General features: G+C 43.5%; 1 protein-coding gene across 3 annotated transcripts in view; it reads right to left on the reverse strand.

The window, feature by feature from the left end:
* The window catches only part of MCM3AP (minichromosome maintenance complex component 3 associated protein), a 74,372-nt gene that overhangs the window by 8,099 nt on the left and 41,620 nt on the right, over nucleotides 1–24,653 (reverse strand). For all 3 annotated transcript variants that reach the window (XM_088476391.1, XM_088476389.1, XM_088476390.1), the window contains 14 exons: nucleotides 24,476–24,638; nucleotides 24,224–24,384; nucleotides 23,878–24,101; nucleotides 22,831–23,006; nucleotides 22,624–22,724; nucleotides 10,491–10,625; nucleotides 10,276–10,389; nucleotides 6,373–6,525; nucleotides 6,092–6,283; nucleotides 5,946–6,014; nucleotides 5,726–5,854; nucleotides 3,632–3,779; nucleotides 587–827; nucleotides 390–487 (listed from right to left, as the gene is read on the reverse strand). In XM_088476391.1, the coding sequence (XP_088332517.1) occupies nucleotides 390–487; nucleotides 587–827; nucleotides 3,632–3,779; nucleotides 5,726–5,854; nucleotides 5,946–6,014; nucleotides 6,092–6,283; nucleotides 6,373–6,525; nucleotides 10,276–10,389; nucleotides 10,491–10,625; nucleotides 22,624–22,724; nucleotides 22,831–23,006; nucleotides 23,878–24,101; nucleotides 24,224–24,384; nucleotides 24,476–24,638 (2,104 nt within the window). The remainder of the gene's footprint in view (nucleotides 1–389; nucleotides 488–586; nucleotides 828–3,631; nucleotides 3,780–5,725; nucleotides 5,855–5,945; nucleotides 6,015–6,091; nucleotides 6,284–6,372; nucleotides 6,526–10,275; nucleotides 10,390–10,490; nucleotides 10,626–22,623; nucleotides 22,725–22,830; nucleotides 23,007–23,877; nucleotides 24,102–24,223; nucleotides 24,385–24,475; nucleotides 24,639–24,653) is intronic.

Raw genomic sequence — 24,653 nt, forward strand, 5'->3', positions numbered from 1 at the left:
TCATATGCGAGCAGGAAGTCCTGCTCACCATTCCCATACGTTGGCAGGTATGCTCGTACAACTCTCCTTTTTGCGCCATATGGCACAAGTTGCCTGCCGCAATTCCCATGCTGTTCACCTTTTTCTCAATTTTGCTACTTCTTCCTCCAATAAGGTACTTCTTTCTCAATTTTGCGTCTAGTGTACTCTGTACTTATGATCAGTGTTTTGGCATGGCTAAGCCGCAAAGTAATATAAACTGGGCTATTTGGCTCGATTTGAGAATAGGTGTATGTGGACACATCTAATTTATTCTCATTGAGCAACCCAAAACGGTTTTCTTTAAAGAACACTTGACACACCGGCCAGACTAGAAACCGCAAACTACGCTAAGATAGTGTGAGACTTACCACGTCAGACCCTTCTAAGTTACTCACTGCAACAGGTATTGTGACCACAGTATAATCAGATATGAGACCACTTGAAGCTAGGTCAGGAAGCTTGAGTTCTGAGAAAAGAAAAACATTAACAATGTAAACCGTAATACAAAGAACAATTAAAAGCATATATTACGAGTCCAATAGTAGGCACTATAATTCACACTGACCTTCTACCACCTCTCTCTCAGAGTCCGGGTGAGATCCTGGTACCAGGACAGCAAGACTTGGAAGCGGCTTGAAGGGCTTAGCTTGGAGAAGCTGCTTCAGCTGCACAATTGCAGAGAGCCAGTAGACATCAGATGCATGTGACAGAGGAGGTAAGAGGAGAATAACCCCGCTGGTTCCCAATAATTCCTTCTTACACTCCACTTGCTCCAACGCCAAATCGGTGAGAGGGCCATGTACCACCTGCCACAGAAAAGGGGTGTGACATTTGGTACAAAAACATCCGATACAAAGATTGCCAATTACAAATCAGTGGATAGGTGGATTGAAGGGACAAATAACAGGACTACAGATCTTTTTCTGCAGTGATATGGTAAATAAAAAATTCAAAACCCATACATTCTATTTTTGCTTTGTATTCGGCAAATGTAAATATTAAAAGGGAGGCTGTGTAAAGACGTAGGAGAAAAAAAAAATCAAAAAATACTTTTTATGTTGGAGCTAATAAATCTGCTTGCAGAGCTTACACTCCATTTTCTCCTCCCCGTGATCTTTTTATCGCCTCCCAGTACTATCCGGTCTGAAAACAGGACTGACGCTTCAATGGCAGCACTCAGGCAGCTACTTAGATGAATTATAGTCTGCAGAGAGAGCCCATAAAGTAAGACTACATCTAGTACAATAGGCGGCAACGTGTAGCACTCTAGCTGCAGTGGAACCACCCATGCCAGCATGTTCTCACAGTTCTGAGGTTGGGGTGTGCTACAACTGTGGCAGGGCGTGATGTGTAGTTCCACAGTAGCTGGAGTGCCACCTACCGCTTATCTAGTATATGCATTTCTATGTGCTAGGCAAAAATTTTATTTTTATTCTTCCATTAAATCCTATTTTCTGTGTTCACTGTGGGACAGTAGAAACACTGGTGTATATAGAGGCTTTGCACTGGGGCTTGGGAAGTATTCAAATTTACCTTTAAAAGTTCAAGCTCCTCCCCCTCAAAACCCCCATATTCCAGGCAGGAATAAGAGAGAGAAAGAGATTCTGCAACAAAAAGCGCCAGGAACCTAAACAAGCAGAGCAGGGCCTAATTCTGAGTCGCATGTTTGGAAGTGTCTATCTAGCGATATTCAGCAAACTGCACACGCATCATGGGGATGCACCCGCCACTTTAATGAACTTACCAGTGATTCAGAGTAATACGCATCACAGATGTTTCTCCACATCGGCTGAAGAGTGGTTAGAGAGTGCCAACTGAGCATTCACATGCAAGAGAAGCGTATTGTGTGCATGTAGCCATAGGTGCCACTTATTCTGAGTTGTGCATACTTACAATGAGTGCCTAATTCAGTCACATCTTCTGCACCTAGCATGGGGAAGGTGTAATGGTGCGTACACATGGGACGATTTGTTCCATGAACTAAATCGCCCCGTGTGTCCCCGACAGGGGTGTGCTCAGTGTTGTTAATCAAGAACGATTTCGTTCAGTGCCGGGCTCCCTCTCATATCCCCTAACATGTTCAACCTGACATTATCGTCAGGTTGGACGGGAGGTTCGGGCAATGAACGGCAACTAGCAACTGCAACCGAGAGAGCGCATTGGTAGTTATCGTTCATCATTTTGGGGCAGAAACTGAACGATATATAGGACTCCTCAACGATAAGGACATCGTTCAATCGTCCAAAAAAACATTGCGTGTGTACGCACCTTAAGTGCCCTTACTAGGGAATACGGGATGCAGTTCTGAGACTGGCGGCTACGATGCCGCCGGTCTCATTACCGACATCCAAATACCGACATGGGACTTAAGATAGGCGTTGAAAAACAAACGCCAGAAGGACACCGAGCCGAACGAGGCGCCCTTATCGTTAGCCGCTCGGGGGGGGGATTAGGTTTGGGGAGCGTAGCAGGGTTAGGTTTGGGGAAAGACGGGTGTTAGGGTTAGGCACTAAGGGGAGAGGGTTAGGATTAGGCACAAAGGGGGGAGGGGGTTAGCTTTAGGCACTAGCAGGGAGAGTCAGTTTGTGGACATGATGCCGACACAGTAGTAATATTAGATGAAGCATTTTATCACTTTAAACATGACATTTATGACCATGTTTAAAGTGATACCGCTGACCATCAAAACGCTTTAACAACTACAACTATGTCGGCATTGTCGTGTCCACACACAGTTTGTGGGCATAGTCCATTCAGTGTATGACTGCGGGCGTGTAGCAGCATCAGCGTTCCCTTCCCAGCAGGTGGGCGGAATTGAATTTAGATTATGTGCGACTCTGAATCAGGCCTTAAGTGTGTAAAAAATTGGCATTTAATGTCACCAATAAACTCTGGGAAAGGAGTAAGCGGAAATATAATAATCCCATTTTGTATTTCATCATTGTGGCGACTCTGAAAACACCCTAAAACGGTCTCTAGAGCACAAAATTGAAAATTATGGGACTGAAAGACAAATCTGAGAATGTACTAGTGCCCCTCCCAGTGTGGAATCTATGAATCCTTCATGTCCATGGATCACATGAAGTCATCCTGTTCCACGCAGTAGATGGCAGCTCTCATAGACTTCATCTTGCACTGGTCCAGTTGAAACTGGATGTTAGGAATCTCATGTTCTGAATAGGCTGAATGATGAGCAGAATTTGATTAGTAACCCAAAACCCTCTTTCGTGCAGCCTAACCCTAACCCCCCCACAAAGTCTAACCCTAACCCTCTTCCTAGGCCCTAGCCCTCACTGTTGGGATGTCCGTGGTCGGGATTCTGGGGCCGAGATTCTGACGGACGGGATGCTGACTACAGCCCATGGTCAATAACTGCTGCTAAAATAACAACTGTGAGCATGCGATGAAGTGTAAAGATTAAGCGAGAGCTAAAGAAATCTAAAAGAAATAGCTGATGGCAGCCATGAAACGAGTGCCCAGCTCTAGAGGGCACATTGAAAATCCTATATTGCCAGCAGGCTACATGCTTAAACATTTAAATACAAATTTAAAAAGGTTTTGGTTAAGAAAGAAGAATAAATGAATCTGAAAACATCGCTTTCAACCTCACCTTTACACACACATTAACCCGCACAGGGCGTCCTGCTTGAGACTCTAAGGAGCTGTACTGCGTCAGTGTCTGAACCTGTTGATCCTGATCATCTGAAGGCTGAAAAGCTGCCCAGCAAAACTTTGCTTTTAACCACTCAGAGAGAAGACTGTAGCGGGGAATTAAACACAAGATTATATGAAAACGGTGACAATTCAGTTACATGCATACATTACCTGGCACACACAAAGGCGAAGGATGTATCAAAGATGAGCTGCTGCCCATTGCAACCAACCAGAATGTACCAGCTCCTTCGGTCCTCATACATCTTTTTGCTGCACACTTTTTCCTCACTTTTGTGTCCAAGGGCCGTATTTAATATGGGAGCGAAAAGCCCGTGCTGGACTTTTCGCTCCACATCGGAGATTTTCCTGGGATAAAGTATCGGGCGCGTGCCCGCTTTATCCCCATATTCAATTTAATATCAGCGAAAACAGGACCCGGCGAATTGGGAGCTACAAAAAAAAAAAAAAAAAATGGGGATTTTCGGGAGTTGTAGGACCCCCTTAAAGATGTCCAGACATGGGGGATAACTATGAGTACCCTTGTTTTTGCCTGCAAAAGAAAGTCGGGGTTATAAATAGCCGCGGCAGGTGTTTTTTCCCGACACTGAAGAAGTGATGCAGAAGAGCACTTAAGTTTTTGGGGTTTTTTTCGTTTTTTTAAGTGGTCCCATCAAATTTGGGGTACATGAAAATGGGAACAAGCATATTTGTAAGTCCCTAAAGTAATATTTTAAAAATTCACCAAAAATGCACCTGCCGCTAATAGCCTATTCTAGAAAACACCTGCCGCATATTTGCAGAACACCCCTGAAGCCATTTCCCTATTATTAAACACTGTTTCCACTTTTTTTTTTTTTTCACCCCAAATTTTAAATACATTTTTTTGTGGTGTCCCTATTTTTTTCAACTTTTTTTGACACAGTTTATTTTTAAATTACATTCCCAGGAGTGCAGGCTATTTTTTTTAAGCCTGCACCCCTAAACCCCAATTCTGCACTTTTTTTCGCCATGTAAAACATGGTGAAAACTTATCCTCGTTTTTGGACTTTTCGAACCTGCGAAAAGTCTTTGAAATTTAATGCAGGGATAATTGAAACATGCGAAAATGTTTCGACTTTTCGCAGCCTAATTGAATACCCCCCTTAGTTGGCAAATAGTGTACTAGGTACTTAGAATTTAGTTTGTCGCAAAAGAATTGGCATAAAATCACAGATGAAGTATAATGATGCATGGCGCAGGGCATTCCCATCGGACTTATCTTTTGCCTGTTTAACCTGGATGTTTTTTCCTTTTTTGTGCTATTTTTTCCTCAATTTAGCGTCTTAATTTGCTTCTCGTGTACTAAGTGCCTGATTCAGAGTTGGGAATAGAGTGAGATATCTCTCGCAACTGTGAACCTGAACAAATCATATTGCAATGCAAGAGGTGTAATTACATACTTTTTTTTTGCATGTAGGGTAAATACTGGCTGCTTTTGCATGTAGCCCACAAATACTGCAGAGCTTTATTATTACTCTACAATTTAGATGTCAGTTTGGAAACTCCCCTCCCAAATCTAAATCTCTCTGCACATTTTAAATCTGCCCCACCTGCAGTGCAGCATGGTTTCACCAAGAAGATCAGTTGAGAAAGATATCTCACTATATTCCCAAGTCTGAATCAAGCCTAAAGTACTTAGGATTGATGCTTTGGGTGCAGCCTAGTAGCAACATCTGTGGCGTGCTCAATGGGGTCATTTGAGCAATTTGAGGATAGGTGTATGTGAAAACTTCTGTAGCAATAATTTACCCAGCTTCCACACAGAAGCCCAGCCAGTATGGGCAATTAAAATGAGCAGGTGTTGCATAGGGGAGGAGCCAGTGTCTTAAAGATATAGGTTACATTAAGTGCCAGCTCCTTCGGCCCCTTCAAGCAACCCATGGTAGCAGTGTCCCCCAGACTGGCAGAAAGAGGAAAAAATGATCGCTAGAATCTGATTGGATGTTATGGGAAACACCTCCACTTGTTTTCTTTATAGGGTCTGATACATCGCCCATAAGTCTTCCCTCACCTGTTGGGATCAGTAGGCTCAGTCATTTCAGGCAGAGCTAGGACAACTTTCCAGAAGATGCACTGCTTCCATGGGGATAGATTGGCCGCAATCAGAGATGGCAACTCCAATGCTTTCCACGCAGCATCACTGTATTCCAAGAAAAGGGTCCATTTGTATAGTAAGACTATATGGGCAGCTACAACTGTTAACATATAGGCAAATAAAGTATTGTACAAACCAGAGCGACTCCTGGAGAATATTCTGAGCCCTCATTTGATGGAGGTTCTGCTCCCTGAGCTGTAGACATCTGCAGGAATAAGGAAATACAGCAGTTACAAGAGATTAGTGACACAACAACTTGTGTCATATTAATACTAGGCTCACCTGGTTACAGAAACGCATAATCTTCCAGCATTGCCCAAGTCAATGATTCCCTTGGCCAGGTTCTGCATATCATGTCTAGCGCTGGGAACTAAAGCCTTCAGGTTTCCATTTCGGCCCAATGAACCAGGGGCAGCCGGAAACCCTCGCATCTGGCGTCTCAGCTTCTTTCGTGCAGCCAAAACTTCCCTCCATCTGACAAAATATCACATTGGTACCAAGAGATTACAGGATGCACTACTACGGCTGTATGGGGAAAAACATAAAAATAAAAAATCACAGACCTCTGAATGTATTTGCTGCAACACTGCATCTCCCAAAGGGTTTCCTTGGCTAAAGAGCAGATCTCATCATCCAAAGACTGAGCCACAAACTGGTCGCAGACTTGCTGAGAGCATTGCAAAATGCGTTTTTGATGATCCTGTTGCAATGCTTGCCTAGAACACAAGTAAACTGCATAAGACTCAAGGGAGCATATTATTTCTACAACAAAAGGCAAATAAAAAGTAAAACAATGAAAAAAACATAAAAAACCCAAAACACTCAAACAAGTTGACGAGAAATAAGCGGTGCAGAGAAAATGAAAGAAAGCACAATTATTTGAGGTCAGAAAAACTGCAAAAGCTTTTTCTTTCTTCTTTGGAGGACACAGACAGATGGAGAATAGCCCCTCTTCAGGTAGTACAGGACACTAATTTTCTCCTTGGGTCTATTTTTGGCGGACAGTCCTCCCTCGGTTCACCACAGTGCAACACACAGCACGATAATTGTACGCGTCATATGCGATCCAATACATACATGGACGCAGTGATTGGTTTTAAACAAGATGTGGACATTAGGCAACGCCTACTATATATATAAGCTTTTGATATATATGTGTTGTGTGATCCATGTACTTGTCTTTATTATACTTGCATGTCTGTGTGCGACTGAGTCTGTAAATGAAGCACAATGTAACTAGGCGTGGAAAAAGTAGATGTATGTTCTTACCTGGTTAAATCCTTTTTTAACGGAATCCATAGGGGACACAGGCAGAGACCATGGGTATAGGTTGGAGCACCAATCAGTTAAGATGCATACACACGGTACGAAATCGATAACGATATCGTTCAACGATATATCGTTCATATTTATGCAGTGAACGACCAACGATGCGCGTTCCCGCATGAACGATAAATATATATATATATATATATATATATATAATAGTTCGTACATGCAGGCCAATCTGGACGATATCGTCAACTTTGCCTGTTCAGAGATGTGGCAGGATGACTTGACTGAAAGATATCTTTCAAAGATCTCTGGAAGATCTTTCAAGTCATTGGTGGTACAGATCATTCAGTGTTTACCAAGCATAAAGCTTTTTCTCCCAGCAGTCACAATTTCTCCCCCCTATACCCTACCCCCAGCCAGGCCAGTTAAGTTAACAAGCCCAAGGTAGGAGCAAGAAAGAGCAGAAGGAAGACAGATACACACATACAGGTCCAAACACCCAGAAACGCTAAAAGGAGGACTGTAAGCAGAGTAAAAACCCTGCAAGTTCGGTGTGTCAGGGTGGGCGGCCTGTGTTCCCTATTGATTTTGAAGAAAAGGATTTAAACCAGGTAAAAACAAATCTCCTTTTCTGCGTCATTCCATAGGGGACACAGGCAGAGACCATGAGACGTCCCAAAGCTACCCCCACTACGGAAGGGGACGCGCCGGAGCTGCACTGAGAACTCTTCGGGCTTGAACCACAGGGACCACGATGTCCTGGGTGAAGTGAAACAGAGAGACTACCTTAGGAAGGTAGCCTAGGCAAGTTGGAAGAATGGACTGGTCCAAGTGGAAAACCATCAATGGGGAGTGCCAGGACAACATGCCCCAGTCTGACACCCGCCGGGCCAACGCCATAGTCAGCAGGAAGACTGTAGACATTTCTTGGCTTCCATGGAAGTCAAGAGTCCAAAGGCTCAAAGGGCGATGACTGAAAAGCCAGAAGCACCAAAGACAAGGTCCAAGAAGCACGAGGTACAAACGACATGTGTGGAGAACATCTTGAAGGAAAGTTCATACATCAGGAATCTGTGCCAAGTGTGGAAACCTACACTTTTAAGAAGAGAGGCGCAGGTCAAAATCCAGACCAACCTGCAGAAAGGAGAGGACCCGAGAGAGAGAGGAAACACTCTGGTGTCAGAACACCAAGCGAAGTAAATTTGCCAAAACAGATTTGTACGAATGACCAACCTGGAGAACCTTTTAGCACTCAAGACAGCCGCAAAGACAGACACAGTGGAGCGTTGAAATAAGATCTGCGTACCAAGCTCGCCGTGGCCAATAGAAGACAACCAGGATTACCGTGCAACCCTCCCACTGCAACTTGCGAAGGACCCGCAGAATCAACGGGATCGGAGGGAAGACATACAAGAGATTGAACTCGCGCTGGACCGCCAAGGCGTCCACCCGAAGGGCTCCCGGATCCCTGGCATAGGCGCAGTATTTCCGTAGCTTATGGATGTGCAGAGATGCCATCAAGGTGATGTCCGGCAACCCCCAGCAAAGAACTAGAATCCGAAAGGCATCTGGATGAACCGTGCAGAGAAAGTCCTCTTCCCAATTCCGAACTCTGGGGATGAAGACTACAGACAAAGCTGGAAGCTGACACTTTGCCCAGATGAAAATGTGACTCACTTCCTTCATGGCACCACTACTGCGAGTGCCTTCCGGGTAGTTTATGTAGGCGACAACAGTCATTTTGTCGGATTGTACTTGGACCGGACGATGCTGTAGTAGTGGTTGTTGACATGTTACTGCACCCCACCCGCGAAAATATGCGTCGGTGATGAGGACCCTGTGCGGAATCCCATAGGGGGCGGCCCATCTAAGAGGGACGCATGGACCGCAAGAGGAAGAGCCGAACCTCCCGGGAGAGATGTGTTGTGAGCGGTCGGTGGGACCTGTTCCACCTGGACAGATCCTCCCTATAAAGAGGCCAGGAGTGAAACTAGGCATACTCCACCATGTCAAAGGAGGAGACAAGCGTGCCCAGGATCTGTATGCAAGAGTGTATTGACACTCAGCGATGATTTAAGAACTTGCAAATCCAGGCCTGTAGGTCCCTATGCTTTTCTGGTGGGAAGAAGACCTGCTGAACCCTGGAATCTAGCAAGGCCCCCAGAAGGTACATCTCCTGCAACGGAGTCCAGGAGGATTTCTTCCCATTGATGAGCCCTCCATGGGACTGGAGATCTATTGAGAGACTGATGTGTTCCCTGAGAACATCCAGAGAGACCAGGCAAGGATCAGAAGCTCGTCTTGAGAAGGTAAAATCCTGATACCCCTGCTGTGTAAATGAGCTGCCATGACTTTTGGTCGAAAGCCGTGGGGCCGTGGAAAGACCAAATGGCAATGAAGAAAAAGATTAGACTGTTGAAGCAGTCTCTAGTGTCCTGCAGGAGCAGGCACTGTTTCTAGACTAAACTGGCCTGCCTGGGGCTGTGGGCAGGGTATAGGGGGGGAAGCCAGAGCTGCTGGGAGAAGAAGCTTAACTGGTTGGTCTCCTCCTGCTCCAGCCTATAGCCATGGTCTCTACCTGTGCCCCCTATGGAATGATAAAGAAAAAGCTGCATCCGCTGCATGGTAGCACTTCGTATACGGATTCAGGTGCACACAGATGTACAAGTGTCACACATCAAATCAGTGCAGTCTCGTGGTGCGTCTTAGTCGCATTTTAAACCACACAAAAGGGCTTGGCTCAAGCAGAGTCACAGAAGGGCTCTTTGCAGCGACTTCAGCAACACAATTGATACTGCTGGTTTTGAACGGATGTTTTTCAGAGAGATAGTAGCTTTAGTTTAAATTGTTTTTAACTTATATGTTATTGCCACACTAATATAATGGCTATGTTTATCATTTTTACTGTGTTTTTAGTGTTTGTAAGAAATGGTCATTAAATTTGGATTAGCTTGAAAGGTAAAACCAACCAGTCTGCAGATCTTAGATCAATATTGTTGAACTATTGAGTCATTTGTGAAATGGAGTAGACCTTTGCAGAAGGGTCTGCCAGATTGTGTGCTACACCACCTGAAGGGGAAATATACTGCATCTGCTACAGTCACCAAACACCTTGCAAAAATGAGAAACCGTAAAAAAAAATAAAATGAAGAAAGTCAGATGAATGTAAATATCACCGATATAACACTCACTGCAGCTCTTCGCTGGATATTTTGTAGATGCCCTCAGTAATTGCTTCATTTAACAGGTCTTCACACTGAGACTGGCTCACCATAGAAAGCATCCGCTCTTTCTCCAGAATTCGCCTGTTATAAAACTCAAACTTAGACACCCACAAGTTTGGCAATACATTATGATCCTTTATTAGGATAAAACTTATCACTCGACAGAAGTGTCCACTACTTGCCTGGCTTCTTCTTCCTTCTGTCTCTTTTCCTCCTTCACTCTTTCAGTCTCTGCTTCCACTTCTTCTGCTGCAATTTTATTTGAGAAGTCCATGATCACATCTCCAAGGACCTTTTCAGCAACCAAAGACGACTCTCTGCAGGAACCGGAGGAGAGATGAATCGAGAAATATTTAGATCATAGAGTAACAGTCAAGTATGTGTGTTTGCTTTTGAGTCAATAGCTTTTATCTTGCATTGAAAAGAGTAGACATAATTACAGCATAATTACCTAACTCATTATGACATTGGTGTGGATGATATGTATATCTGTTTTTGTGTTTATCGTTAGTGAGCCACTGGCTACAAAGTAACTCACCTTTTAACTGTAAAAGGCCCAACTGAGTGATGCTTGCTGCTATATTACAAAGTAAAGCCATACAGGAGAAAAGCCGGGTACACACTATACGATGTGTGTACCCAGCGACGGCACAATATATCGGGGGGTCCGTACACACTGCACGAACTGATGTACGACCGCCTGATAGATTGTTTCCCTGTCGCATCCAGAAGCATGGTGTCAGCCATCGGATCTTCAGTTTGCACTGCAGGCAGGTCTGAAGATACGACGAACGATACACGGGAGCACACAACAGTATGTACGCGCTGGACGATTTGTCGTTCCGTTTCGCTTCAAAATGACAGATCGTCCAATATACATTGTCTAGTGTGTACTCAGCTTTAGAGGAATTTTGTATTCACTGTAAAATCCAATCCTCGTAATCCATCTGGGGGACACTACTAGACTCTGGGATTAGAGGGGAACTCTGGAATCGGCATTACATAGTTAAACTGAAACTCGGCCTCCTCTAAGCTCTCCCGCCTTCTCTGTTGATATCTTAACAAAGCTGAACAGAAAACCAGATATGAGAACCACAACCACCAGGAAGGGTACGCAATGTCCCTCAGACAAATGACTAAGAATGGATTTTACAAGGAACATCAAAATCCTCTTTTTATCAGATCTATATGCTAAGCTTCAAGGGTTGATGGAAGGTCAGCTCATCATGTGAGGTGATTTCAATACAGCGGTGTCGCCATCATTTGATAGATCTGGAGGTTCCGGTAGGTTGGGGGTGGTGCACCTCCTTCCTTCTTTCTTATGACTGACTCATTGCAACTGACTGACCTTTGAAGACACCAATATCCCACTGCACGTGATTACTCATTTTAGTCACATCCCCATGACATTTGCCAGAATATATTTCTGGCTATGCTCTCCACAATTGCTCCACAGAGTGCTAGATTCTGGCATCTATGATATAATCTCAGATCACACCCTCATTTGGTTCAAGTTACAACTAGGCACCCCTCTCTGTAACAGTGCAAATATTGACTCTTTGTATAAACTTAACGTAATTGTCAATAAAAGCCTTTAACACTTATGAAATGCTTGTAATTTTACTTCAGTATACCATAGTAATATCTGACAAAAAGGTCTAAAAACACTGAAGCCGCAAACTTTGTGAAAACCAATACTTGTGACATTCTCAAAACTTTTGGCCATGGCTATATGCCGGAACTGAAGGTTTGTACTACCGATAAATTAGTTTAGTTATTTGCCCCACTAATATATCTGGTGCCCGTCGGCCAGTGTGTGCCAGCGATATGTCATATCGCGTCGGCTGTGCAGCACAGAAGATCGACAGATATATGTGTCCGTAGGCAAGTGCGTACGGGCTGTCTACCGACCACCTGTACACATGCAGCGGCAGCTGCGGGGAGGGGGGCGGACTCGCCCCCCAGCCAGAGGGACCCGCGGCTGCCTGGAAGACGATGGTCGTTCAGTGTATATGAACGACCATCATCTACAGATATATCTGATACGTGTGTACCCACCTTTACACAAAATATTGCGAATATTATATATATATATATATATATATATATATATACACACACACACACACACACACACACACACACACACACACATACATATATATATCCTGCCCATGATAGATTTGGAAAAAAAAAAAAATTGTGGTCGAATGGCCAAATGGAAGGAGGTATTTCCAGGCGTAGATCTTCCAAATTGGTAAAGGCTACACAGCAATTAAATTAGAGTTTAACCTCCACTTTTTAAATTAATAATACAATTTTACATAGGGCCTATTATACTCCCAAGTTGAAGTTTCTGGTAGGTCAGTCTGATAATTCAAACTGCTTCAAATGTGGTTCACCAGAGGCAGATATTTACCACCGTCTCTGGACATGTCCTAGAGTTCTCGAGTGTTGGTATCAGGTATACAGTTATAGTAAAGATACTTTACATATAAATATTTCCCTGTCTCCTGTCTGGGTGTTCTGGGGCATATTCTCTTCCACGGCTCCATATACCTAAGGGTTTAATGAGACTGCTTCTCATTAAAATTGCCAGTGCCGCTAAGAAATCAATCCTCTCTCAGTGTATCGAACAATCCACTCTTACCAAAACTATGTTTTTATCTAAAGTCTCTTACTTATTCACCATGTACTGTACAGACACGACCACAGATAAAGAAGGCCTGGATGAGAATTTTTCTCTACCTGGTTACCCCCATGTACAGACCTTGTCACCTGATATGAAACTAACTTTAAAACATAGTTTCCAACTTACATCCTGGTACAAGTTAGCTATCCCGGATGGTGTGTGCGCCTTTTTAATCCTAGATGTAATTTTCATACCTTGCAAAGAATCTGTCTCCACAATGTCTCTCTAATGTCATACAACTGTATCATATTGTACTAGAACAATTATTTGTCAAAGGTTAACTTTTTTCTATGTAAAGGACCTTACACACGGTACAATTATTTAAACGGTATTGCCGTTTTTGACCGATTGGAACGACAAATCGTTTAAAAAGTGCTGTGTGTAGGCACGATAATGATGCCGGTGCGCGCTCCCGCTGGTCGTGGTCGGTGATCTCTTCAACATGCAGAAAAGATCATGATCTGTCTTCCACGATTTGTCACACATCGTTCCGTGTGTACGCACAATGAACGATTTCATGGACGATGAATGATTTGACGTTACTTTTCCTAGACACTCCCCTCCACCATTTTGTGCCAGCCGACCGACGGAGAGACAGAAGATGCATTGTGAGGAGATTTGCTGCCAAATGATATATCGTTAACGATTTGCAGTCGTTATCGACCCATCTATATCATTTGTACAATCATTCATCATACATTCCATATGTATGCACAATATTGTTTGTCAGGGAGTGTTCAGGAGTTCAAGAGAAATCGTTAACGAGATCTTTACTTCTGGCCTGTTTGGAAGGAGTCTTGATATTTGCAATGGTCACCAACCTATCCTTGCTGAGATTTTGTATTGCTCACTTCTTTATTACATCCGAATAATGATTTAATTTTCATGTAAGCGGTTTCAGTCAATAAAATTATTATTGAAAGACAAAAATCCTCTCTTCACTTGCATTCTATCTGGGAGACAATGCTAGACACTGGGGCTTCCCAAAGAAAGTCTTAAAGAGGGGTATGCACTGGCAAGCCATGCATAATACGCATGATCTTTGGCAGCAGAGTACAAGGCTTTGTAAATGTAAGCAGAGGGAAGAAATTGGTCACCCTGTACAGATACGTGACCAAGACACCATGCTAGTCTCCCAAGAACCAATCGTCGCTTGAGGAACAGGAGCCCTAATAGATGCTAGAGTGAAAACCGCTCTTGTTTTATGGAAGACAAGCTCTTCTCTGAGAGGACCTTGATAGTGCGAAAATTCTCATAACTACTTATCATTTGTCTAGCACCTTATAGAAAACTAGTTGGTGTACCCAAGTTTTACTCGGGTAGACCATAGATATTTACAGTTTCCATTCCCATTTCCCTCTCACCACTCCAATCCTTCACCTCTATAGTAATGCATCACTGATATAGTAAGACTTTACCTTTCCTCACCTGTGTAGTAACACATTCTACTCCTTCACCTCTGTAGTAAAACACATTTCCCTCCCTCACCCAAGTTGTATCATATTTGACATTTCCCTCCCTCGGCCATGTCGTATCACATTCGACATTTCCTCCCCCCTCCCTCACACCTATAGTAACTTATTCCCCTCCCTCACCTCTGGGGTAACACTTTCCCCTTCCCTCACCCCTGTAGTATCCGTTTCATCATCCCATGGCTTCACATCAAGTAGGATGGAAGACTTTGCGATAAGTGCTGGTTTTTTAGATTTCTTTGATGCATATTGTGCCAGGGGATTGAGTGCCCTCACTCAATCCCGTAGCAACATTTGACATTCCCCTCCCTCACCTGTGTAGTAACACATCCCCCTCTCTCACTTCTGTAGTAACACATTCCCCTCCCTCACCTGTGTAATAACACATTTTCCCCTGTGTAGTAACACATCATCCTCCCTCACTATTCAAATAGAGGAGCCACACCAACTGCCAGCGATGTTTGGCAGCACTTGGGATGACAGTTGGTGCTTGGATATGATCTGTGCTGCAGCCACAATGAGACAGTCAGTCAGGACATTACACAGGGGGAGGACACATTTTAGCCCTTTTCATCTCCTTAGGAGTTGACTTTCAAAAAAATCCCTTCTTAGTGGGCACCTACGTCACGGAATGAATATACTACCCGATTTTCATGTTTCTAGGTCCAGAGGTTTGGGCTGGGCATTAATGAGTCAGGACAATTGATAGTGATTATATATAAATATATATAGCAAGAATTTGATTGGCTGCTATGGACCATACTACCATTTCTTTAAACCCAAATTTTTGTAAATAAACATTTAATACTGATAAAGATCCACTTACATGCATAAACTGCAGTGAATATTATAATGCTGAGATAATGATACATAGCTAAATATTAGTAATTATTCATTGCAGCAAAGCGTTTCTGTATGTTTTATTTTATTTCTTACTCCTGTCCCTTTTCCTATTGTCCTATCCTTCCCTTCACTAGTTATTTATTTTCTTGTCCATTTAGGTTTTGTATAAGGAAAATTATACTGTTTCTTTGGTGATCATTTTTACACATTTGTGATAGTGTTTGTTATCCAGATTGATGTACACTTTATTGCCTTAAAAGGTTCTATTGCTGGTCTATATTAAACCTACACCAATGTCCTAATTGTCATTCTACATCAATCTATAATTCTACTATACACACTTGTTACTCATTGTATGTATTCTCTTTTATTTGTTCTGAAACTTTAATAAAATACATTAAAAAAAAAATTAAATAAAAGTGCAGCAGCTGACTGTAGCCCTTCAAGACCTTGATTAACAGGCACAAAAATAATGCCATCAATAACATTGTCCCCTCAATCATTAATAAAAAGGGACACGACTGCTGGAGGGACTAGCAAATTGATTAAGGTTCCATTCTCAATACCTTCCCCTTCCTTATTATTTTAGAAGGGTCCACCATTGACTCACCCAGGCTAAGCAATGAGGAAGAAATGTTTGCAGATCTTCAACTTTCTCTTATAGGTCTGTAGACTGAATTGAAGACCTAGCCCATCTAGGTACTAACACTTAAGGTACTTTGGGGGTCCCCCATAAGGATAGTTAGTGCAGGAAATACAGACTGCATTATGGGCCGGACATACTCTGGCTCAACCATTGTCATGAGGGTTTCAAGCTCCACCCCTAAGCCCTGCCACCTCTCCAGAGCTTAGACCTCAATCTAACTAACAAAGTCGCATGGAGAAGTAAGAAGAAAAGCCTATCCAATACAGAATAAGATACATAAAGGGAACAAGTGCAGAATGGGGGCCCACACCATACATGATGGACTGCCCAGCAGATACCAGGCCTGTCTGGCCAAGAATGTGATAGACAAAGCATCCAAGGTAACACGCAACAGGAAAGGAAGTCAAGCAATCAGCAACCCACAAGAAAAGAGTCAGTAGTCCGAAAAACTGAATGGACCCCTGTTCAAGAAGACCACAATCAGAAAGTGACTGGGTCTCAAGGCCTCCATCAATCAACCTGATCAAAGCCATCAGGGAACAGAACTGGTCCTGTCATAGAAAAATCTTTACAAGAAGGAGACCTCAGAGAGACTCAAATATAAGACCCAAAACGGCAACCCTGCACACCAGAATTGGACAGGACTTCAGGGAAGCTCAATCATAAGCCCTAAACTGCAAAAATGCATCTCAGGGGTGGACAGGGTGAATGCAGAGGGTGCAGCAGACAACCTCTAGGAAAAAACTGAGGCTTCATCATGAACACAGCCACCAAGACAAGCTCCTGACAGAGCAAGTGAGAGCGCAGCTAAGCAGTCCCCCACAGAACAAAAAATAGTTATCATTGTGGCAAAACTGGTACCAACTAATGCCAGTGTGACCAGAAGTCCCAAAAATAAACAAAAAAAACCAGACACTGAAACCAGTGCGGGCTTCAAAATGGATACTATGAAAACGTGGCCTTTTAACTAGGATCAATCAAACTGAGAAGCCACATGAGTAGTGAGCCAAACCAGCCTAACGAATGATCCCACAGGGGCGGACTGCGACACCCTGGCAACTGCATAAAGGGCATCAAAGACCACCTGAAAACAAGAAAACTGTAGAGAAATCAACAGCAGGCCCAGAATCATAAGGGAACTTACAACAAATTTAAGTATAGGCCATAAAGGCAGTGAATATGTGAAGTCGGCATCCCCAGATTAAAGTGCCTGACTAATTGACGCCTATGGTGAATCCCAAAAAACGGCTGTGCATCTTCAGTAAGGATAGGCCATTTCCCCTAAAGGAAGTGTGAGTACAACATGCACTTTCCAGGGATCCCTGATGGGGGATGCATTCAGTATCCCGGGCACAGGGTATGCGGGCGATTAGAACACCGGAGCCTGAATCCCAACAACTGTCAGAATCCCGGCACCAGCATCCCAAAGGTAAGTAGCAGGGTTGGGGGGGGGGGGGGGGGGGGGGGTTTAGGGGTGAGGCGCTAGGTGGGCAGGGTTATTTTTAGGGATCGGGGAGTTAAGGGTAGTGAGGGGGGGGGGGGGGAGGGTTAGGATACCTACCGACAGGTATTGGTATCCTAACCCTGCCAAGATGCCGGCGTCAGGATTTTAAACTGCCGGGATCCAGAGCACCGGCATCCCGTACCTATCCCCCTAAAGGGACTCATATACAGGGTATGTTGGCCTGACCATATAGTGTGTACTGTACAGGAAGGAGACAACTACTCTGCAGAAAGGGTTCCTAGGTCCCACACTAAAATCAGAGGACCACTGAACATTTAGGTATTTCTCTGAGTCACAGAGGGTGGAGCTGGCAACTGCACCACCACTGAAGACCCAGCACCTACAACCCAGATATGGCCAGGTAGAAGGACTCCAACCTCTGCAGCCAGGGAAGAAAGGCCCTATAACACTGGCAAAGAGGAACTCCTGGTCAAAGGAACAGCTGAAACAGAGCCCTTAGGACTTCATGTCCTTATGACTTGAAAGCAAAAGGCTGACCCCCTCAGAAGGAGGAAGCTATCCTCCAAAGCAGTATCCTTAAGGTAAGACACCCAGCTTGAAAACGGTAAGTTGCCTTAGGTACATAAAAATTGAGAACCCTAGCAAGTTGGTCAGGGCTAGGTGCAATGACACCTTATAAGTCACTGCTAAGAATAGCCAATTACTGTACCAGACAATTATAACCTGAGTGATAAAGGCAGCACCAGGACCTGGGAAGGAGCTGTGAGCCCTGACACACACACACTCTGACATTGCAACTGAAACCTTGGCCTTAGAATGTGTAGCTATTCCCATTGCTATGCCTTCTGAATGACACTGCATGAAGGGTAGGACAAATGCAATTTGTAACTGGGGGAAAATCCCATTGCCTGTTACTTTTCCAGACATGTGCCAGCATGACAAAATCTAGTGGACACTAAAAACAGATGACAAAAAGAAAACCTAGTCAATGTCTTCAATGGCTGCTACAGGTCCAAACCTACTGGTCCCTCATAGAACATCAATGTTATATAAACATATACAGGACATATGAGAATGATCAAATGTCTATTCACTCAGGAAGAGAGGTCATCATTGGTAAACATATTATACCTATGGTATATACCGTACCACATAAATGATATGTAAGCCTGTATTATACATATGATGTATATCAGATTTCTAGTCTCTCATAAAGAAGAGATAGTACATAATCTGTTTTATATAAAATACAATACATAACATATACTGTATAGTATACCACCTCAGTGATCTATAAACATGTATTATACATATGTATACCAGATGTCTATCCCAAAGAGAGATCATACATCAATTGCTTAAAAAACCCATACTATATGTATAGTGCATCCGGAAAGTATTCACAGCGCTTCACTTTTTCCACATTTTGTTATGTTACAGCCTTATTCCAAAATGGAATAAATTAATTTTTGTCCTCAAAATTCTACACACAATACCCCACAATGACAACGTGTAAAAAGTATTTGAGATTTATGCAAATTTAATTAAAAAAATAAAAAATAAGAAATCACATGTACATAAGTATTCACAGCCTTTGCCATGAGGCTCAAAATTGAGCTCAGGTGCATCCTGTTTCCACTGATCATCCTACAGCTTAATTGGAGTCCACCTGTGGTAAATTCAGTTGATTGGACATGATTTTGAAAGGCATACACCTGTCAATATAAGGTCCCACACTTGACAGTGCATGTCAAAGCACAAACCAACCATGAAGTCCAAGGAATTGTCTGTAGACCTCCGAGACAGGATTGTCTCGAGGCACAAATCTGGGGAAGGGAAAAGAAAAATATCTGCTGCTTTGAAGGTCCCAATGAGCACAGTGGCCTCCATCATCTGTAAATGGAAGAAGTTCGGAACCACCAGGACTCTTCCTAGAGTTGGCCGGTCGCCTAAACTGAGTGATCGGGGGAAAAGGGCCCTAGTCAGGGAGATGACCAAGAACCCGATTATCAATGTCAAGAGCTACAGCATTCCTCTGTGGAGTGAGGAGAACCTTCCAGAAGGACAACCATCTCTGCAGCAATCCACCAATCAGGCCTGTATGGTAGAGTGGCCAGACGGAAGCCACTCCATAGTAAAAGCACATGGCAGCCCGCCTGGAGTTTGCCAAAATGCACCTGAACGGAGTCTCAGACCACGAGAAACAAAATTCTCTGGTCAGATGAGACAAAGATTGAACTCTTTGGTGTGAATGCCAGGCGTTCTGTTTGGAGGAAACCAGGCACCGCTCATCACCAGGCCAATACCATCCTTACAGTGCAGCATGGTGGTGGCAGCATCATGCTGTGGGGATGTCTTTTAGCGGCAGGAACTGGGAGACTAGTCAGGATAGAGGGAAAGATGAATGCAGCAATGTACAGAGACATTCTGGATGAAAACCTGCTCCAGAGCGCTCTTGACCTCACACTGGGGCGACTGTTAAACTTTCAGCAGGACAACGACCCTATCACATAGCCAAGATATCAAAGGAGTGGCTTCAGGAAAACTCTGTGAATGTCCTTGAGTGGCCCAGCCAGAGCCCATACTTGAATCCGATTGAACATCTTTGGAGAGATCTGAAAATGGCTGTGCACCAACGCTTCCCATCCAACCTGATGGAGCTTGAGAGGTGCTGCAAAGAGGAATGGGCGAAACTGCCGAAAGATAGGTGTGCCAAGCTTGTGGCATCATATTCAAAAAGACTTGAGGCTGTAATTGCTGCCAAAGGTGCATCAACAAAGTATTGAGCAAAGGCTGTGAATACTTAGGTGCATGTGATTTTAGTTTTTTTTATTTTTTTTATTACATTTGCAAAAATCTAAACAAAAAAAACTTTACACGTTCTCATTATGGAGTATTGTGTGTAGAATTTTGAGGACAAAAATGAATTTATTCCATTTTGGAATAAGGCTGTAACATAACAAAATGTGGAAAAAGTGAAGCGCTGTGAATACTTTCCGGATGCACTGTATGATAAACTCTCAGTTGTAAAAAATACACTGGATGGCTATAGCCAGTAGTACGATATTATATAATAGTATCAACATGGTCCTGAACCCAAGCGAGTAAGACAGGGCCAGTGATCATAATGGTGTATACAGAAAAAATATATTTCAGACAACTACACCACAAATTTCAGCCGGCATCTCAGCACAGCTCATCTGTCTATCATATCTGCTGCACTCACAGAGCTTGCTCAGGGCTGACTATAATTAGTAACTTTTTGCAGAGCTGTGCTATAGGGGATATTGTGCAGAATCTCAGCAAAAAAATTGGAGGGAAAAAAAAAAAAACACTCCACATTAAATGCAAACCTGAAATATCTGAGCAATCAGAATAAATGTGATAGACATGAGCTAGTAAGGCAAAGAAGCAATAATTATGCAGTGACCTACATGGAAATATAGTCTCACAAGCCTGTAAATAATAAGACCAGTGCCAGGAGCGAACCACTTGAAGCCCAGGGCCATTCGGAGGTAAGCGGTGGCTGTTCTACCTTAACCAACAGCATCCCGGAGCACAGTGCAGCCGAAGCTGCCTATGAGGCTCAGAGAGAGAGAGAGGCTGAGGGGGGTCGGCGATAAGGATTTCCAGGTAGCCTTCTAACTAATGTCCCACTCCGTTTGCACACTTAGGAGGAGTAGGAGGTGAGGTGTGACCTCTGGAGAGGTGGGTGGAGCGTAGTTCAAGGTTAACTATTTTGTGCCTGCTGCTTGTGCCATCCCCTATAATCCACAATCTAGCAGTGTCTTCCGGACTGAATGGTAGAGGAATACTTGTTATCCCAATGCTTCTGCTAATGGATGGAATGCAGGACCTCATGTATCCTGCACCCTTAAAGTGTGAGTCTCCAGGGTATGCACCTGGAAACTCATGCTCCCAAAGTGCTAAATGAGGCTTAAAATTGTCCACTGAAAACACTCTACTGGCGAGCTGAGACTCATGGTGTTCCCCGGGCTAGCAATGTGATCTAGATTCAGACCTCCCTCCCCAGGACACTGCGTTGACCAGAGCAGCCAGACCTCCAAAGTTGGGGGATGTGACAAGGTGTTCAAACCTTCAGTCTAGATGGTCAATGGTCCACATAACCTGCAGTTGAAGCTGGAGACAAGGGTGGTGGTGAGGGCACCAGCAGTGGAAGCAAAGGGGTGGATGGAGTGGGTAAACCTTCCTTCCCTCCGGCCACGCTCCAGGGACAGTGGAGGTTGACATTGATGTAAAAGAAAGAGAATAAAGCATTTACTAAAAATATGGGCAGGAGCCCTGTGTCCATCTCCTAATCAAGGAACTGGGAAAAAAAGAATGAAGGAGAAGTCAGATAAAAGATAAAGGTGGAGATGTATGAAGGGGCGATAGGGGAAAGAAATGGTATCTGCGCACATTATGTGAGCTTATACCGCTTCTCCCCCAAGTATTATCATGAGATTCATTGTTAAATGACAGGGGCGCACCTGTCATTATCGGCGCTGCTATCTACAAGATAGCAGCACCGATGTGCTGGGCAATGTATGGTCAGTGGCGCTGACCGTTCCGACAGCTGCGGCTATCGATATTTACAGCTAAAGAAGCCCTATTACCACAGCAAGGACAGCACTGTCCCTGTTGTGGGGACTTCGGGCTGCACTCGAGATCTTGTGATGCTTGCTAGATCCCGCGTATGCCCATTGGAGCTGGCCAGGAAGAGAGTGTGGGAGCACTAGGCTGATGGCCTGTATGCTCAGACGGGGGATCGCTGGAGGGGGGAGTTTCCACTCCCCCCCCACTCGGGCAGATGAGACGTTCACACATCTCAATGGTACTACTTCCTGTATCACTTCGGTAAAGAGGCAAAGCAAGAACAGTTATAGCAGCACAATGTGTCTCGCTATAATACATCTACACCACAGTACGTAGGTAGGAGATGCGGTCAATTTCTTTTGGCAAAGCACTGCAATCTTGGAGTAAATATTACCCCACTGTCTGCATCTCCCAACTGCTCAATAGTAAAACAATGTCCACATTTATATAGCAGAAGTACTATCAGCCTGTGAAAAAGATTAACCTAAAATATTGCCTACACTGAAGCATTAAAAACAAGAACACCACCACCCAGTGTTAGAGAATATATAAAAATGTAATAAAGAATAAAGGGAATACAAAGTACAGAGAAATATTGTACCCAAGTGCGGCAGAAATGTACTCAGCTCCAGCTTGGCCGAGGTCAGCACTGAATTCTCTCACGGTATCCTCCACAATATCATCCACCACTGCAGCCACATCCTGTATTAAAATATATATAACAGAGAAATGTTTTAAAAAACAAAACAAAATAAATAAATGTACGACGATAGAGAATTTCAATGACCACCATTCGTTCTGCATCTACCTCATCAGTAAAAGCTGGCTTGGGTGGAGATGGAGGTAGATCACTCGGCATGAGTGGCTGCAAGACCGACTGAGCAGGAACAGAAGGCGGTTCCTGAGTGTCTGGTAGAAGCACACTACTTTGTTTGGCTGACATCTCTTCAGGGCAAAAGTCTTTGGTCTCTGGTTTATCTGTACCTAAAACAGTAAAAACACCATGTATATCATGAAAAAAAAATAAAAAATGTGTTTGTTTAAGTCATAAGTTGTGTTTAAGGGAACAAGCTTAATGTCATCATAAATCAGATAATCGTAAGTTGCGTTCTCTTATACAATAGGCACAGAGTAAACCCTAGGACACGCACAACACTGCAGAGCATCAGCTCTATACAGAAATCTAGGGGTAAATTTACTGAAGTGAGTTTTCAAAGAGATGTTGCCCATAGTAACCAATTAGATTCTATTTAACATTTAACTAGCACCTTTTAGAAGATAATAGCTAGAATCTGATTGATTGCTATGGGCAACATCTCTTCTAAAACTCACTTCTAAAAACTCTCACTTTAGTAAATTTACCCCCTAATGTCAAAGAAGAATCAGTTGGCCCAAGAGTGTCTCAAACATCGGAACATGTAATCTCTCAAATGCCCTGGACAGGTTTTAGCCTGCTAGATTTAACATACTATAATTTAATGTAATGAAGAATTAAAAACCCCATAAAATTAATCAGAAGTAATAATAATTATTACACATTTGCAGACAAAGGGTAACTGGAGGCTGCTTGTGATTGGTACTCCCATTTATGGCGCTCTTTTGCTGCCATATAAAGTAGAGTAGCTTCATAGCTTTCCTGGTTCTTTAATAGTGAACCAACAGATCCCTGAGAATAGTGGCTGCAAGTATCATATGGGATGGGAAACCTCATCCCATAGGTCATACCTAATCATTTACCTAGGTGGTGGTACTGCTTTAATTCAAGCAACTCCATTCTGTTCTGAGATCTCATAACTCCAACGTCAATTACTGTTCTCTAACAGAATAACTTAATTTTGTGGTCTTAGCCACTGACCTGTTTCATCTCGGATTCCTTGCTCGACAGAAGAGTTACTTCCAGTATACTTATTCTGTTCATCAAAGCTGCACACAGGCACGTGCAAAGTAAACTGTGGGATTGGGGCTCCATTCACTGCTTCGCCGATCGACACTTGCCGTTTGCGGCTTATGAATGTGCACCTCTTTGGCTGCAACGGAACCTCAGGCTCAGCAAAGGCTGTACGATTCAATTCTACAAAACTTTACGGTACACAAAAAAAAATACAAAATAAAAAAACATCAGTTGATAGAACAATGGACAATATCTCCTGGATATCCATGAATTGAAGTTGGAAGCCAATAAAAATCCCAATCCCACTTACCCATCTGACACACACAGGCCATAAGCTGTGAGAAATTCTGTAGCTTCATCCGTATCTTGGAAGGATAAAAGACGCACCACGTTCTCCAGTGGGAACAAGGTAGGTCTCTGTGCACTGGGCGTATATGCTACATTGAAGACACGCAGCGCATTTCGCCGTATCTAAGACAACAAAAACCATAGGTAAAAACGCTCATAAATAATAATTAAAAAGATTAAGACAGGCATTTGTGTACGAGAGGCCAGAATCTACCTGAGCAAAATAACAGTGTAAAATACAACTGTTAAGGTACGTTGCACAACGAACAAGTCTGAAGAACCGGACAATGTTTGTACTATTAAGTGCAGTGAAAACCTGAACAGCAAACTTCACTTCTTCTGAGTTACGAACGGTCTGGGGAAACTGCTGCACTTCTCTGAAAAAAACAAAA

The sequence above is a fragment of the Taudactylus pleione genome, unplaced genomic scaffold, assembly GCF_031769625.1.
Source record: "Taudactylus pleione unplaced genomic scaffold, aTauple2 ptg000188l, whole genome shotgun sequence".
Lineage (NCBI taxonomy): Eukaryota > Metazoa > Chordata > Amphibia > Anura > Myobatrachidae > Taudactylus > Taudactylus pleione.